Source organism: Rhinatrema bivittatum, chromosome 7 (genome assembly GCF_901001135.1).
Source record: "Rhinatrema bivittatum chromosome 7, aRhiBiv1.1, whole genome shotgun sequence".
Taxonomy (NCBI): domain Eukaryota; kingdom Metazoa; phylum Chordata; class Amphibia; order Gymnophiona; family Rhinatrematidae; genus Rhinatrema; species Rhinatrema bivittatum.
Window position 1 is genome coordinate 124,423,649 of NC_042621.1, and position 18,230 is coordinate 124,441,878.

The 18,230-nt window shown below is 43.2% G+C and overlaps 1 protein-coding gene across 1 annotated transcript in view; it reads right to left on the reverse strand.

The window, feature by feature from the left end:
- COL13A1 (collagen type XIII alpha 1 chain) overlaps positions 1–18,230 on the reverse strand; it is a 578,485-nt gene that overhangs the window by 372,853 nt on the left and 187,402 nt on the right. The window contains exons 4-5 of the mRNA XM_029610690.1: positions 16,248–16,255; positions 2,721–2,747 (exon numbers count right to left, since the gene is read on the reverse strand). Coding sequence (XP_029466550.1) covers positions 2,721–2,747; positions 16,248–16,255 — 35 coding nt within the window. The remainder of the gene's footprint in view (positions 1–2,720; positions 2,748–16,247; positions 16,256–18,230) is intronic.

Sequence of the window (18,230 nt, forward strand, 5' to 3'; positions counted from 1 at the left end):
CCGTTATCCTCCTGAACCCAGTCCTGTCTCTCCACTCACAGTATGGTAAAGGTGTACAGCCTAAGAAATTTAGTTTCGTATCATTTCTGGGGGGTTGCATGGGTTATGTGTTCATTTTTTTAATGTTGTGGTTTTCCTAGTTTCTTTTGTTTTGTTTCTGATTTAGTGTGCACTATTTGCAAACAGCACACGATGAAAACGAAACACAATTTAAAACAAAATTCATTAGTGCTTCTTTTCATTTCATTTTCAAATGACACGAAATGAAACTGTTTTGCTGGTGCTTTCTCGCTGTTTGAAGACAAAAGTGCGTTCCCATTGAATGGAAACCAGGATAAATGGAGGGTGGGGTGCATTTTAGCTGCACCACTTCCTGATCTGTGCTGGCTTTCCCAACCATTACTCATAGCATTTTTAGCACAGTACAGGCATTCAACAGACACCTTCTGCAAGAATGGTAACCTGATTCTGCAGAGTATGTAGGAAGAAATGAAGAGGATTATGAGCTAGGGAAATCATGGAAAGTTCTTTCATTTATATAATTTCTCTAACTAGTTCTTGAACCTGTTTAGTAGCAAAACTTTGATTACTGATTATCTGTGTATTAACAAGATTTCCTTCACTAAGTAACTAGGGAATCAACATTCAGATATTCAGCAGCACACTTATGCCAGATAAGTTATAGCTGGCTAAGTTAGACCTGCTCTATGGCAGGGCCAACTTATCCTATTATCTTAACTGGCTAAGTCTGAATATCAGCACTTATCTGACTAACGGGCCGATACAGTAAACCGCGCGGGAGAGCCAACGAGCGCCCGCTCTCCTGACGCGTGCCCAGGCCACTCTCCTGGGCGCGCGATTCACTAAGCAAAGGTATGCAAATTAGGGCCTGCAGTAATAAGGAGGCACTAGGGACACTAGCACATCCCTAGCGCCTCCTTATAGACAGAAGCAGCGGCTGTCAGCGGGTTTGACAGCCGACGCTTAATTTTACCGGTGTCGGTTGTGGAACCCGCTGACAGCCACAGGTTCGGAAAACGGACGCCGGCAAAATTGAGCGTCCATTTTCCAACCTGCGGGCAGATTTTTTATTTTTTTTTATTTTGGGGGCCTCCGATATTAAGTCAGAGGGTGTACAGAAAAGCAGTTTTTTTCTGCTTTTCTGTACACTTTCCCGGTGCCGGCAGGAGTTAATTTCTGAGAGTAAAATGTGCGGCTTGGCTGCACATTTTACTTCCTGGATCGCGCAGGACTAATTAATAGGCTCATCAACATGCATTTGCATGTTGCGGGCGCTATTAGTTTCTGGGGGGCTTGGCCGCACGTTTTCTACGCGCTATTACCCCTTACTGTATAAGAGGTAAGAATAGTGTGTTGAAAACGCGCGGCCAAACGGGGGCTAACGGTGCGCTCGTTCGAGTGCACCATACTGCATCGGCCCATAAGTTAACCCGATAAGTAGCTCTCTTCCATTATGCCTATTGCCTGCTCCTGATTTATCTGGCTATGTAATTAGCCTGATAAGTGACTTATCTGGCTAAGTGGTGATGACTGAACATTGCCGAATATTCAGTGGTTTGAATATTGACCTTTAGGTCTTTCTTTCCTCCCCCCACTTTACAAATAATCCTTAGGATGATCAATGCTTTGCTCAGAGATCTAGTGAAGGACGTTTTGTATGCCAAAGCCAGGCAAGGAGGTCAGGCTTAGCAGTATACTCACCCCTTCCCCCACTCATCACAGAAACTATTCTGATACCAGTTTGAAAGGTAATTAACAAAGATTGCCCTATAACAACTGTATTTTTCTAATCTACTTGTTATAGAAGCTCTGTATACTCACAGATTTCAATGATCTCAGTATCTTAGCAACATGTAAAAGTCTCAATATGCTCAAAGTTCCTGAAGAGAACACTGTGGCCAAGGCCATCACTATGGGTGGGCAAGGTGAGCAAGCCAGGGGGAGCCCAGAAAGTTAGAGGAACGTGGAGTGAGCCGCAGACCACCTGCCTCTCTTTTGTATACTCCTCGCCATGCCTGGATGTGCATGCCTGCTCAACCAACTGTTGCAGTAAGTGTTGCAGAGCACTGACTGAAACCTTTGCCCAGAGTGCCACGTTCTCCAGCAATGGTCTTTTCATATGAAAAGTCTGAGGTTATTGTACGCTTTTCATTAGGAAACTTCCCACAGTGAAGAGGAATTTGCCGTCATTCATCCTATGCTGTACGGCAGCATGCATTATGCTTGCACTTTCTGCTTCAACAGACCCTGCCTCTGCCTCTTTTTTGACTACATCCAGGGACAGATTTAGGGTTTTGCCAGCCCTAGGAATTTTTGGTGCTTTCATCCTCCCAACTCAGAGCTGGAAGGCAGCAAATCTTAGCCAGCCTGGTGCCTCTAAATATTTTCCACCCTAGGCATAGGCATTAATGGGTGTCTATTGACAAATCCAGGGCTGACTACATCTGATGCCCTTGGGCCTTCCTTGGACATGTCCGCTGTTACTACATATTTTGTGCAAGATACATTTTATAGCCCCAAAACTGAACAAATATTCCAGCAACGTCTTATAACTGGACACAAGTTTCATGTAAGAATTTTACACATTCACCTCTGAAGAAAAGAATATGCACAGTTTCAACTGTTTGTACAACAAGAAATCTCTCAGAGAGCATCACCAGAGCAACACAGAAAAGTTACAAAGTTTAAATGCTAATTACCGGAAGGCCTGGTCTTCCAATTGGGCCCTGTAAAAAATACAAACAAAAGTTCAATATTGAGACAAAATGTACTTTTTTAAAAATTGTATTTTTTAATCCCTCTCGTTTTTCTTTCTTACACTTCACTTTTTTCTTATCGCTCACGGCTGCACATGAACATATATCTTATTGCCTTCTGCTTGCAAGCAGAGGTTAAGAAGGAAGCACAAAATGGGTTATCAGGTCTGTTCTGAAACACAAACAAACCAGACAGAGCTAAAGAAAGAAAGCTTTCAAAAATAGTTTTATTGGATCTGAAAAGCTTGTAGGTTGCCCTTGGAAGAATCTCGGTGGGACAATCAGAAGCTGTCAAAAACACTCAAGTGTTGGCTTTCTCCATGACACATTTTTAAAGGTGGAGTATGAGTTTCTAGGAGATACTGTTGTCTGTTAGCTGACAGAGTCTCAGATAGTCAGGTACTATAAAAATTGATGTTCTCAAATCACTTCTAGCTATGCTTTGGGCATTCATAGAAACAATGATGATATTGGCAGAAAAAAACCATTCAATCTGCCCATTGGTGCCTGTCTACCATGCTATCACAGGTCTTGAGTTGATCTCTTGCAGCTCTACCCAGTTAGACAGAGTAGGTCCTTTCCTCAATTACATTCTACCAAAAAATAATATCTTTTGAGGCTGCTTTTAAATCTTAAACCCAAGTTCTGGGTCACTCTGATCATGGCCCTGTTTATGTTTACCCCTTAACTCCTAATTTCTCTCTTCTGTATCTTGACTAGATTATAAGCTTAGACCAGAACTGTGAAGGACTTCAAAGGGGCGTGGGATAAACTCTGTGGATCCATAAAGTCTAGAGGATGTGAATGAAGAGTGGGTGGTTCGCGGGAATGATGGCTACTACCTGGAGATAATACCCTTATTCAATAAACATACACACGGTTAATGCGACTCCAACATTGCTCTAAGCTTCAATGGCAAGAGGAAATGTGGAAAAAAGGATTTGCATTCACAAAAAAGTGGGGAGTAGCTTGCTTGTTATGGCGGTTACTACCCCAAACCAAATAAGCCTGATACTTCACTTTCAATGCATATCCAGCATAGCTCCTTGTTTCAACGGCAGGGGAGAAAGACTGATACTTCACGCATATCCAGCATAGCTCTCTGCTTCAACTGCAGGGGAGAAAGTCTGATACTTCACTTTCAATGCATATCCAGCATAACTCTCTGCTTCAACGGCAGGGGGAATGAAGAAAGATGGATCTATATGCAGACAACAACCAACAAGGACTGAGTTGTTTAGTCTTGGTAAACAAATAGGCATGGGTGTAGCTTGCTTATTGCGGCGGTTACTACCCCTGATTAATTAAGCTAGATATTTTACTTAGTTGCAGTTCCAACACTGCTCTCTAATTAATGGTGGGGGTGAAAGGGAAAGAGAACCAAAAGGTTACTAAGAGCCAAGAGTAACATAAGTATGAGAAAAAAAAAAGTGCGAAACTTGCTGGGCAGACTGGATGGGCCGTTTGGTCTTCTTCTGCCATCATTTCTATGTTTCTATGTTATAAGCTCCATGGAGCAGGGACTGTCTCTTCTGTGTATCTGCTCAATGCAGCATATATCTAGTAGTGCTAAAGAAATGATTAATAGTGAGTTAGTTACTCGATCTATGCCATTCTCTTTTCCTTTGCCACTAAGGTTATTTTTTGTGTCTATTCTTTAAAGCCATTTATGTAAATCTGTTCCCACCAACTGCTTAATTGTTGACGATTTCATTTCAGCAGTGAAGAAAAGGCACTGCTGCTTTAAGAATAATCAGCTGCAAAATCTAGACATAAGCAAAGGAAACTTCTCCTCCCGCTGCAGAAATATGGACCAGTGAGTAGTGGTTTCAAGTAGCTTCCTGCTTCTCATATATACAGATGAAAACAAAGCTGCTATCAATCATTTCATGTACATGCAGAGTATAACAAATGCTGGTTAGGCTGACCTTCTGCTCTCATCACTTGCTCTGAAATAGCTAATTTAAGGCCTATGCCGGATATTGATCAGTTCAGACCCTGCACCAGTTTGCAGCTGAACATTAAAACAGTAAAAAATGAAAAGCATATTTTTGGTCTGTGGCTGTGAAATGACTATTTCCTAAGCTTACAAGAAGGCATCACCAAACATTTTGGACTGAAGTCTGCCAGTGAGCTGCAGCTGTCACAAAACTATTGCAACTTAAAAACTATTACTGACACTTCCAGGACTACATGAAAAATTGTATTTTTGGGCCACAATTTAATATATATCTATATTTTATCTAAATTTTCTGAACTTAGCTTCGTCTGAGCCTTTATTTGCAATAGTTGCTTAAGAAAACACTAGTATACAATTTTACCTCCTTTCCAACTGAAATCATGCTGTTGTTGATTGGCCCCTGTTACCATAATAATTCCTTGACTGTAATCCTTTCTGCAGCAACAGATTATGTTGTTAGAAACAGGGGTATGCATTGTGTGTGTGTGGGGGGGGGGGGGGGGGATATGCAGTGTTACAGTTATTCCCAGTGATATGCAATTGTTAGTGAGAGAGAAACAAGAGGAAGTATTAATTGCTGAGGTCAGTATTAATATGATATTGGGCAAAGTTGTTCCCAAGGCATCAATAGCTTTACAGTGGCAGCTAAATTGAAAGGTGTGCCCATGAGATTATGGCGCTCTTATTTTGAGAAGTAAAAGTAATCTGCAAATCATTTTTAGGTCTTACACATATATAGCACAATATACCTATTCCAATATCACTGGCTATCAGGTTGGCTGCAGAGAAGCAACACAGCTGACCAAAGAGTAGGGAATGTTGAAATGATCCTATGTGGGTTGTGGCTGAAGCCCAAGGAAGGGTTACTGAAAAGATGTGCTGAAACTGTGGATGACTCACAAATGCAACTTTCACTTCATCCTCCAATAACAGAAAAGCCAAGGAGATGGTGGGAGAAATTCCCAGTAAACAACTGATGAATAAAACCAGCAAAAGGTATCTGCATACTATATATACTGTATATAAACACACCCATGTCTGTCTTTCTATATTTATGTATATCTGTAATTATATTTTTTTTTGTATATAATCTGTTTTTATTGTCTCAACAGGTATGCAAGATAACAAAGATTACAAACGGAGCATGAACAGTTCCATCCAACTGAACGCATCCAGAACAATACAAACAAGTCAAAAATTAAGTGGGTCTTACACACGCCTCTAGGTTTCCTAAATTATTATCTTTCAGCTTGCTATTGCTTTTGGATCGCTATGTGACTTAGGATCTCTGTCATACCTTTCTTTGTTATGATTTGTAATTACATTTAAATAGATAACCATACCTGCTTAAAGCTGGTGGTGTGGGAGGGAGCCACCAGAGCCACATCAGAGGCACATCGATTAATTTCAAAAGTCACTGGAAAGCTGCTTTATTGTGAGGGGTCCATGTGTGTCTCTGCCCCGATCTATCTTTGTTTTAAAATTTGGAAGAGAAACTGATGATGTTTTTCAGTGCTTCCCTAGCTCTTCTTTTGACCATGTGTTTCGTATTGCCTGCTTCATGGAGGCTGATGTGCCACTTAGTTAGTGCAGAATGTGTCTTGGGCTTGAAAAGATTGGTTAACACTGTTCTAGGATATACACCAGGTACAAACTGTAAAGTGTATTTTGTTTTGCTGTGCTGCTTATCTCTGCTGTAAGATCCCTGTGAAGTCAACCATTGTTGTGGCTTTTGATCACTTTTCTTACTGACTGCTGGTAACCCCAGAAAGGAAAATGGTAATGGTAATTTATTTTTACTTTATCTATTTTCAATATGTCAACAACAAACCAGTTTACAATCAAAATATAAAAATAATATATCATACTCAAGAAAAGCAAATAAAATAAAAATTAATTAAATCATACTAAATAATAAATCAAAAGACTCATATAAAACCAAATTATCCATAGGAAATGAGCAAAAGAAAAAGTTAGATTATACCAGCAATTAATCTAAAACCTGGCTGAACAACTAAGATTTAATAAATTTCCTAAACTTAAAAAAAAATTCTTCTTGGTACATATGTCTTGCAGCAAAGTATTCCAAAGTACTGGGGTCTGATATTGAAACGTTGTTTGCCTCGTACCCTCAAGAGAAGCCTCAAGGGGTGATAGCAGCCTTAACAATTCCTTTTGTGAAGACCTTAACAATCGTATCAGTTTGTAAGACAACAATAAGTTTTCCAAACACAGTACTTTAAACAGTCTACAGTGAACTGGAAGCCAATACAAGGCAAAACATGGTCAAATTTAGAAGCTTCGTAAACAATCCTTGCAGCTGAATTTTGAAGCAATTGAAGTCTTCTGAGCTTAGATTCAGTGATACCTGTATACAATGCATTACAACAGTCAATTGTCGACAACACCAATGAACAAGAAACCATTGTCAAATCAGCTTTTGATAGAAATGGTGCCAATCTGCGAATTGACTGAAGACCAAAAAAACACAGATATTGTCAACAAAGATATTTCTTTAGACATTGAGAGACAACTATCTAAGCTGATTACAAGTATTTTAATTACTTCAACCAAAAGAATACTGTTGCGCCCGGGCCTGCTCACCTTGTTCCAAGCTCCATAGGTCCAGGGCCTTCCTCTCTCACTGCCGCAGTCAGTCGTCTGCACCCCCGTCTCAGGGCAGCGGTGTACCCGGCTGCCTCCAGCGCTTTGGCATCCCAGGCCTCACTTCTCGCCCCATGCAGGGTCTCGGCATTCTCCTCTGCCTCGACTCCACCCCTAGGCACACACACGCGGATTGCCCGGCCCTTTAAAGGGCCAAGGGCGGGTAACTACTCTGCGGTGCGTCCCGATGATGTTACTTAGTCTCAGTATATAAGTGAGGGCCTGCACCTCAGACCCTCGCCTTGGCAATCGGGTCATCACCTCAGTGTGAAGCTAGTTTGCCATCCTTGTTCCTGTGTTTGTTCCTGTGCTTGTTCCAGTGTTCCTTGTTCCTGTGCTTGTTCTAGTGTTCCTTGCTCCGTGCTTGTTCCAGTGCTCCTGCATTCCAGTATTCCTGTACCTGTTCCAGTGTTCCTGCCTTGCTCCTGTGTTCCCGTGGTCCTGCAGTGTTCCAGCGTCTGTTCCTGAGTTCCATTGTTACTGAGTCCTGTTCCTCGACTCGCTACCCAGGTTGTACTCCTCGGACTGATACCCGGTACTGATCTCGGCCTGTCTCTGACCATGCTTGGACTGATTCTTGGAACTGAATTCTGCCTACCTTTCACTACACTCAGATTGATACCTGGAACTGACCACTGCCTGCCTTTGACTACGCTCGGATTGATACCTGGAACTGACCACTGCCTGCCTTTGACTACGCTCGGATTGATACCTGGAACTGACCACTGCCTGCCTTTGACTACGCTCGGACTGATACCTGGAACTGACCCTCGCTTTGTCTGACCATCCTCGGACAGATACCCTGGCTTTGACCCTTGTGCTCCATTCGGACACTCTCTTCGCTACTCCCGTGACCACCAGGCCCGCCTGCTTCAAGACTGCCTTTGGCCCTCTTCGAGCTGGACCACTAGGTGCTGCCTATTCTACCCGGAGGACCTTCAGTTCCTGCTTTGTTCCCGTGGTCTCCGGTACTCTCGATTATGGTCTAGCTCGCCTGTTCGCCGACAGCCGCACACCTCTTCTCTTGGTGGGCACACCTCTCCGTCATCTCTCCGGGAGACCCCCAGAGGCCCACCTAAACCCAGGCGGTCTGGGAATCCAAGGGCTCAACCCGCAGAGTCCCCAGACTGTTATTGGTGAAGTTCCTGTGTATCCTTGTGTGCTCCGCCTCCAGGTGGCAGGCGCCCTCTGGGATCCCTCAGAGGGCCGTACCAATTTTGCGCCAGGCCAAGGGTCCACCTCCAGCGCAACAAATACTAACATTATTCATTTGAGGAGATAATTTGACACCAGATTTACATCTGCCAAACCAAACAGCTTCTGATTTGGCAAGACTGACCTTAAGTCTATAATCCAACCCCCAATCCACAAGTTTTGCCAAACATGAATTAAATCTTGTCAAATCTGTTATTGAATCAGAATTGAAAGATGCCAACATGAATATCATCAGCATAAAGATAGTAGCGTAAAAAAATTACTGAATTAGACATGGCAGAGGGGTCAAAAGCAAATTAAATAACAAAGGGAAAGAACTGAACCCTGTGGAAAACCATATGACATATTCCTAGAAGATTAAATGTTATTCCCTCATCTCACTTGAAAAGAATGTTCTTCCAAAAAAGACAAACTATTTTAAATCCTGCCTGATAATTCCCAATTCTTTCAAATGTAACAAGAGTAAATCATGATCCACAATATCAAAAGCAGAACTCATGTCTATAGACACAAGCATCATATACAACCCTCCCAAAAATCAAGGAAAAGAAACATACATTATGTAAACCACTGCTTTATCCAGACATTTATAAATTAATCCACCATTATACTTTAATCACATTAAATAAGTCAGAGTTGGCCAACTTCGGTCCTCAAGAGCCACACAGAAGTCTGGTTTTCAGGATATCCACAATGAATATGCATGAGGCAGATTTGCATGCATTGCTTCCATTGTATGCAAATCTGCCTCATGCATATGCACTGTGGATATCCTAAAAACCTGGCTTGTTTGTGTCTTTCAAGGACTGGAGTTGGCAACCTCTGAAATAAGTGAAGAAGGATCATCATCACAGGGAATCTCACACATTTGCGAGATTCAGTAGAAATAACAAGAGAGCTGATAGCCTGTATAAGAACATTTATAAATGGCCTTATATGCTAATCATCAGCTTTTATGATTTCAGCAGTATTGAGACAATGAGGAAACTTTGTTTACTACAACATTCTGATAGGTCTGCAAAAATTGTTGAAATCATTTATGATGATTGGCATGTACTGTTGTTACACAAGGTGTTCCCAGAACCTCCACGGATTGCATAAGGCAGAGGCAGAAACCTTTGTGATACAGTGGTTCACTTTGATTTACCATCTATTGAGCGTCCTCCAGAAGTATTAGACATTGGACATTATGCTTGTCACCATTGTTCTGTCTGATAAAACTCTTGAAGGGTTACTTGAGTTTGGGGGAAGTGATCCATCAGAACAGCTATACTACATGCACGTCAGCATGAGCAGTTTATATCATCGTTTGCCCCTGTAAACTGGTATATGCGGGCAGAACTAAACAAGCCATCAAGCCATGTTTGATAGAACCCCAGAGTTGTATCTCAACTCACGAGCTTGAAGCCCCATTGGAGTCTCATTATGTTTTTCATCAACAAACTTTTGCGGAATTGCACTAGACTGCATTAGAGCATGTAAAACCTTTATAATAGGGGAAGGGGGGGGGGGGGTGGCAGACTTGCCAGCTTGAATTATTGTGGATTTTTAAATTGAAATTTGTGCAACCTTCCAGTTTGAATGGGGAACTGGACTGATTAATTAAGCAATGAGTGATGTGGCGCTTCATTATTGGTGATACTTGAATGGCCCTCCTTCTCCTTCCCTTTATAGATTTCATGGCAGAATGAAATGGGTGCCGATGTTGAAATTGAAGTTGGGATGGAGGTTCTCCCTTAAAGCAGATATTCCTTTGAAACTTGTCCCATGTCGGGATGGGTGCTCAAATGCTTTAAGAGAAGTGGGATCTGAAACACATTTGTGAGAAAAATTTGAGACTTCAAATGTGCGAGCTTTCCTGTTATGATGGTCTCACTTCACTTTATTTATTTATTTAGAGAATTTTATATACCGACAACCGTTTGCACATCGTATCGGTTTACATATAACTTATAACTAGTTGGGAATGCCCTTACATAGAACAGGAACAAAATGTACAGTAACTTACAATAACAAGATAAACTGTGTAACTGAGAAACTATTTACAGAATTCGATGGTATATAGACCATAATTTGGTTAGAGAAACAGTCCATAGAAACAGTCCATAGTCCATAGTGTGATTGAGTAACAGGGAAGGCAAGAGCGTATTACAGGCATAATGGTGTTACAGGGAAAGTAAACCATAGTGTGATTGGGTAGTTAGGGGTCGAGCAAACTCTTAAATGGGTAGGGTTTCAGGGAGAGTTATAGCAGGGGGAGAGGGGGGGACAGCATAAGAAGTCTAAATAATTGTTGACACAAGGTGAGGAGGTAGGGAGTTGTAAAAGGAAGTTCAGAGCGGTGGTATTAGCTGCAATAGTTCAGAGCAGTGGTACTAACTGCAGCTCTGTGGGTTGTCAGACTGGTGGAGGTCGCATGAAGGGTAGGCCTGTAGGAACAGCCAGGTTTTTAGCTTTTTTTTGAATTTGGGAGTGGAAGACTCTGTGTGTAGATCTGGGGGCATGGAGTTCCATAGGGTGGGGCCGGCCAGTGAGAACGCTCTATTCATTGTGGTAATAAGTTTGGTGGATTTGATAGAGGGGGTGCGGAGAGTTCCTTGGAGAGCAAGACGAGTTGGTCTGGTGGAGTTACGAGGAAGTAGAGGGGGGTTTATCCAGTCAGTGTTCTCATTGTTGATGCTTTTATGTATAAGGGAAAGGGCTTTGAAAAGGATGCGGGATTGTATTGGCAGCCAGTGGAGTTCGATGAGTGTCGGGGTAATGTGGTCATGTTTTCTGGTATTAGTAAGGATGCGTGCTGCAGCATTCTGCAGGAGTTGTAGTGGTCTGGTGTGTGTGGCAGGGAGGCCAAGGAGGAGTGAGTTACAGTAGTCTATTTTGGAAAATATAATAGACTGTAGTACTGTGCGGAAATCAGAGAAGTATAGGAGAGGTCTGAGTTTCTTGATTGTTTGGAGTTTGAAGTAGCAGTCACTTAGAATAGATTTAATGAAGGGTTTGAGAGAGAGCTGGTTGTCAATATGGATACCAAGGTTACGGGTGTGGGAGGGGAAAGACATGGTGGAGAACCCAAGGGGGATGGCGGGAGGGGTATGTTTGTTGGAGATGACCAGGAGTTCAGTTTTTTGTGGATTCAGAGCAAGGTGCATGTCAGTGAGAAGCTGGTTGATAGCAGTCAAGCATGATTCCCAGTTAAGAAGAGCGGTTTGGAGGGAGTCAGTGAAGGGGAACAGAATTTGAACATCGTCTGCAAAGATAAAGTGTTTTACGCCAAGCTTGGTAAGGAGGGTGGTCAAGGGGAGCATGTAAATGTTAAAAAGAGTGGAGGAAAGAGAGGAGCCTTGAGGAACACCTCGGTCAAGGCTTATTGGGTCAGATTCATTAATGCCAGTGGAAACTGTGTAGTGACGGTCTTGTAAGTATGATTTAATCCAGGAGAGGGCAGTGCCGGAGATTCCGATGTTACTAAGAATGTGGAGTAGTGTGAAATGGTTAACAGTATCAAATGCAGCGGAAATGTCTAACATGGCGAGAAGAAATGAATTTCCAGAGTCAAATCCTCTGATAATGGTGTCGGCTAGGGATAGAAGCAATTTTTCAGTGCTGAGGTTTTTGTGTGGAGGGAAGAATGTTGTGTTGTTCTAGGTAATCAGAGAGATGAGAGTTGACTAGCTTTTCCAGGATTTTAGATAGGAATGGGAGGTTGGAAATAGGTCTGAAATTGGCTAAAACAGCAGGGTCAAGGCTAGATTTTTTAAGGATGGGTTTCACCACAGCCTGCTTTAGAAAATTGGGGACTGTGCCTTGTTCTAAGGAACAGTTGCAGATAGTAGAGAGAGGTTTGGCAATGGTTTTGGGAATAGCTAGGAGGAGTTTGGTAGGGATGGGAGGAGGGTCTCATTTTTTTTAATATGTTTTCAATTTCAAGGGACGAGGATGAGTCAAAGGAGGAGAGGGTGGCGGAGAGCTTGAGGAAGGTAGGGGTCACGGTGTATGGGTTAGACGAGAAGCGTGCTGTAAGAGAAGAAACCTTGTTTTGAAAGAAGAGCGCAAGTTTGTTGCAGTGATTTTTTGTGGTGGGAGTAGTGGGTTGTGTGGGGGTGGAGTTGGTAAGGTTCGAGACCATTGTGAAAAGCGCCTTGGGGTTGAATTGGAAGTTATGAATTTTTTTGGCGTAATATTCTCGCTTGGTCGAATTAATGGCATTCCTGTATTGGTGCATGAGCTGGTAGTAGGCAGTTTTGCTTGCTGGGGAGGGATGTTTGCGCCAATGTCTTTCCAAGGTTCTGAGGAGGATTTTGAGGTTCTTGAGCTCAGTGGAGTACCATGATTTTTTATTTGAACAGGCAGGTTTAATGTTTTTTGTAGTGATGGGGCAGAGTGTGTTTGCTATGTTGAGGGTGATGTCATGCCATGAGTTGAAAGCATTGTCAGCTGAAGAAAGGTCAAGTTGAATGGATACGTCGGAGCATGCATTGGACAGGGTATCAAGTGTACATGATTTTCGGTATTTAAAGGATTGTGACTGGGTGGGGGCAGGGGAGGTGGACTGCTGAAGAGTCAGGGTAGTTTGAATGATTGAGTGGTCTGACCATGGTATGGGGGTGCAAAGGGGGGGATCAAAGATGGTGAATGGTGAGTTGGTGAAGATAAGGTCTAAAGTATGGCCAGCCTTGTGAGTGGGGGAGTGTATGAGTTGTATAAATCCCATGGCCTCGAGGGAGGATAGAAAGGCTTCACAGGCAGGAGATTGTGGAGTGGCATCAACGTGTAGGTTGAAGTCACCAAGGAGGATAGTAGGAAGGTCTGTGGATAGAGAGTCGGCAAAGAATTCAATGAGTGGGGAGGAATCGTTTTCTAACAGGCCAGGGGGGGTGTAGATGAGGCAAATTTGGAGGGTTTTGGATTTAAAGAGGCCAACTTCATATTGGCTGGGAAGGTTGCAGTTTTGAGGTGAGAGTTTGTGTTCTTTCTTTGCAGCCAGGAGTAGGCCCCCACCCCTCTTCCGTTTACGGGGAATGGAGAAAAAGTCATAAGTGTCTGTGGGTAACTGGTTAATGAGGGGGGTATCATGGGGCTTAAACCATGTTTCCGTTATGGCACAAATTTCAGGGTTGGAGTCGGTTAGGAGGTCGTGGAGTAGATGTGTTTTCTTTTGGAGAGATTGGGCATTGAGGAGGAGTATAGATATTAGGGATAGGCCAAGGAATTGAGTAAGGGGGGATATCAGGATGGGAGTCAGTCTCCTTTGAAGAGGAAAGGTAGGGTAGGGTTGAAGGGGGGAGAATTTTGTGGGGTATCTGTGTTGAGGGGGAAAGGGACAGTGGCATGTGTAGGGAGGCATTTTTTTTTTTCAGTTGCTATGAAAGAAGGGGGGGAATCAGGAAGAGTAGAGGATTTGCTATATGGGGGGTTTCTCAAGGGGAGGAGGGTGGCAGAGATCACTAGATAAAATAAAAGCGAAATAGGGTAACAGTGCAGGGAGAAAGGTTGTGCGCTTTGAAGAGGCGCATGAAGGGGCGCACAAAGGGGCCCCTTTGTCACGCTCCTTCGTGCGCGCGACGCCAGGATAGGGGAGGCAAATTTAAAGCCCCAGCGAAGCTGCAATGGCAAGGCTGCTTCCGGGACCGGCGTGAAGGAACGTAGGCAGGGCTCAGCGAAACGGCAGGTAAGGAGGGACCGCCTCGTGGTCGGCGGGTAAGCCCGTGTGGGGTAGGTGTAGGTTAAAGAGGCCTTACCCGACGGGCTTGCAGCGCCGATCGTGCAGGCCTAGCTACCACCTCGCTCCGGGATCGATCGCAGGGCTGAAGAGAGAGAAGCCGGAATCGTGCCGGGGATTTAAATGCTTCGGGGACGTCGCTTCTTGAGGTCACCACGGCGTCTGGAGTCTGGTTGGCTGCAACGGCAAGGCTGCTTCCAGGACCGGCGTGAAGGAACGGAGGCAGGGCTCAGCGAAACGGCATGTAAGGAGGGACCGCCTCGTGGTCGGCGGGTAAGCCCATGTGGGGTAGATGTAGGTTAAAGAGGCCTTACCCCGACGGGCTTGAGGCGCCGATCGCGCAGGCCTAGCTACCACCTTGCTCCGGGATCGATCGCAGGGCTGAAGAGCATTATACTTTAAAGTATAATGGTTGGTTTAATTTATAAATGCCGGGATAAGTAGTGGCTTATATAGACACAAGAATAAGCTCAGTGTTTAATATCTTACCTCATTTGTTAAAACCACAAGGGCTATTTCCAAGCTTAAATGTCTACGCACTGGTTAACCCGTGGTTGGACGTGCATTTTGGATGAAGGGGATTGGCGCGTCCAAAACGCGCATCCAACCCCCCCCCCACGAAGCTAATAGTGCTCATCACATGTAAATTCACGTTGATGAGGCTATTAGCTATTACCTCCCGAAGCAAAAAAAAATGTGTGCCAGACATGCACATTTTTGCACTCAGAAATTAATGCCTGCTCCGGATCAGGCATTAAGTTCTGAGAAGCTCCTAAAGTTGACAAAAAAGCAGAAAAAAATGCTTTTCTGTAGTTCCTCTGACTTAATATCATGGCAATATTAAGTCGGAGGAACTGAAAAAAGAAGTTAAGTAAAAAAAAAAAAAAAAAAAAGGGTGCCGGAGATCAGGTTAGGAAAAGGGAGGCTCGTAAAATTGAGCACCTATTTTCCTAACCCGCTGACAGTCATCTTTCCTTGCACCTCCTTTTTTACCGTGGCAGCCCATTTGCATTTTGCATCGGGCGCCCCGGAGAGGTCGATCGGCATGCGTTAGGAGAGCGGGCGCTCAATCATGAGCGCCTGTTTTCCACGCACTACATTGCATCAGCCTATTTATTAGTTAATTTTGTCTCTTGAAGAATGCATAGAGTATCAACACCATGTACCATATTCGCAGATGTATTTCAACGCTATGCTGTATAGCTGATTTTTTTGAAATGCTGCTCAGCAAAATAAATCTCTTTGAAAAAGAAATTAACCTTCAAAGGTATTAATTAAAGAAGAGAGTTGATTGGGATAGGGTTTCAAACAATGAACTGTCCCCACTACAATCATACACCAAGCATATGGCAACACTGGAAAGCTGTTGCGATGGACAATACATCCAGTGACAGCAATACCATGTCGTAGGGGGATTGCCCCCTTCCCCCTTCCTGGTGGTGGCCTAATTGCTCCTAGAGGTGTGATTTTGTAGTGCGGTGCAGGATGGAGAGTTCTGGGAAATAATTGGTGAGAATTTACTATACTAGATCTTTCAGAAAGGTGTTGTCGTAATCTTCTATAGAAATGGAGCTTTTGATGCTGAGTATAAGCCTTGTGCCTGGGTTTCTTTTGGTTCAGTTGGCAAGTAACTGCCAATTTTCGCTCATTCGGTTTAAATTGTGCGCCCAGTTAAGCAAGCTTGCTGTTCTCTCTCCAACTTCATTAACGCAGAAAGTAAGGTCCAGAATAAGCATAGCCAAAAATACTTGAGAAATGCAGCCTGCTGTGGAGGTTCGGAGGGTCTCAGGGATCAAGTAAAGAGGAGGAAATAAGTTAGGGACCCTCCCCAACCTCCGCTCATCCCCACCCTCAGTGCTTTTTTACCATCAGGCACTCTTAGAAAAAGGTCACTGGCACGTCTTCTACTTACAGGCAACCCTGAAAGAGAAAGAAAAAGAAAAGATCCATAAGTGATTTTACATGATTAGTCTATCAGTTTTAAAGTCAAGACTTAGATTGCAATGCACCTTCATTCTACAGATTTCTTTCCTTTCTTCTTTCATCTAGCAGTTTGTGCTGCAACTTTTCCAGTTGTGATATATATGTATGTACTTTACCACCAAATAATACTGCTTCCTTAAGGTTAATGAGGTCAAGATATAAAAACCCCTTAAATGGATAAGTAATCACTTCAGGGATAATCACTTCAGGGATATTCAGCGGGATAAACATCCCGCTGAATATCTCCAAATAAAGTTATTCGGCTAGATCTACCTGGATAACTCTGCAACGTAACCAGCTATGTATGAATATCATCAGTTAGGTTTCAAAGTTATCTGGGAACGTGTTCCTGGTTAACGTTAACTTAACCGGTTAAGCAGCATTTGCAGTAAAAATAATTAAAAAAAAAAAAAAGCAAGCTTCCCTACCCCTCCAGCCCAGCAAAACCAATGTTGGCCCTGCCAGCTGATCTCCCTCTCCCCCTCTCCCCTCCTCCACCCAGAATATGTAGAAAATGCTGCAGGACCTGTAGGCCTGAAAGCCTCCCTCCCTCCCCCCAAAAAGTCCAAACATAAATTACGCGAAGGTTCCCACAGCCACCCTCCTCTGTCACGACAGCCCGCACCCTAACCCTCCTACTTCACCTGCACCCCCCAAATATCTTACGGCAACTGGGAGCTCAGAACTAGAGTTGGCTTCTGACACTTCTAAAGTTGCTTTCCCTTGCATAGGAAGATGGGGGATCAGGCCACAAGGCCTGCAAGGAAGCTTTTTTTTTTTTTTAACATTTACTGCACGCATTGCTTCACCGATGCTATTCTTTGAATATCGCTGATTAAGTTAAAGTTAGCCGGGAACACGTTCCCGGCTAACTTTAAACCTGCCTGAGCCCAAGTCTAGACATAGCCAAATAACTTATTTGGCTCCCTCAGTTCCGCCCTGGAACGTCGTTGAAATATTCCTAGATTATCCGGCTACATTTTAGACAGATAACTTAAAACAGCTACAATTCTGCGGGATAGGTGACGCTGACATTCAAAAGTGGGTATTTACCCAGATAAATAAATAAATAACTGTAAAGTTAACCAGGTACATGCCTTTTAATATCGACCCCAGTGTAACTAAGTAACTCTGCTTTCCATTCATAGTCACATATCACTTAATTCAAAGATAAAGTGTCAACTGCGCAAAAGAAATCATTACGTAACTCATCTGCAAGGCCTAACTAAATTCAGCCTTAATCAGGTTGAACAGATTAAACAATGATCCTAGAGATAGAACCAGTTTGGATTACATATGAAATTTATTATGAGATTGAGTGGGCAATGGGAAGGGTCAGACTGGGGCAGTCCTCATATTAATTTGGATAAATCTGAAGCATCTGGGGCAACACTAGAATTTCCATCTTCGTTGCAGAGAACCGGCCCAGTTTGTATACAGATATTTGTATTTGTTCTTAATATACTGGAAGATTTGCACTTGATTTGTTTACTTTGAACCTGTGAATATTGTCACAAATTAGACCAATCCAAGCCCTTGTGGGTTTTGGAAAATAATCAGTTAGATTCAAACCAAGTCAAAATGGGCTGTTATCACTGATTCCCCAAGTTAGACTGAAGCAAAATTCAAAGATACAAACCTGGCTTTGAACCAGACCACAAGAGCAGTATCCCATGTCTACTCCTCAAACACTATTCATCTCATCTCCTTCCCACATAAAAAAAATGAGCAAAGTCCAGCTTTTTGGTGCAGTTAAAAAATCATCTTCCCACGTATGCCATTGAAAAAAGCCACATTATAAATAAACTAGGAAGCAGAAGTAATCAGTGCAAATTTCTATGATTCACAGAGAAGCAGGAGTTACCGATGCAATTTGTGATGTGGCAAGAAGCAATAATAAATATATTCAGAC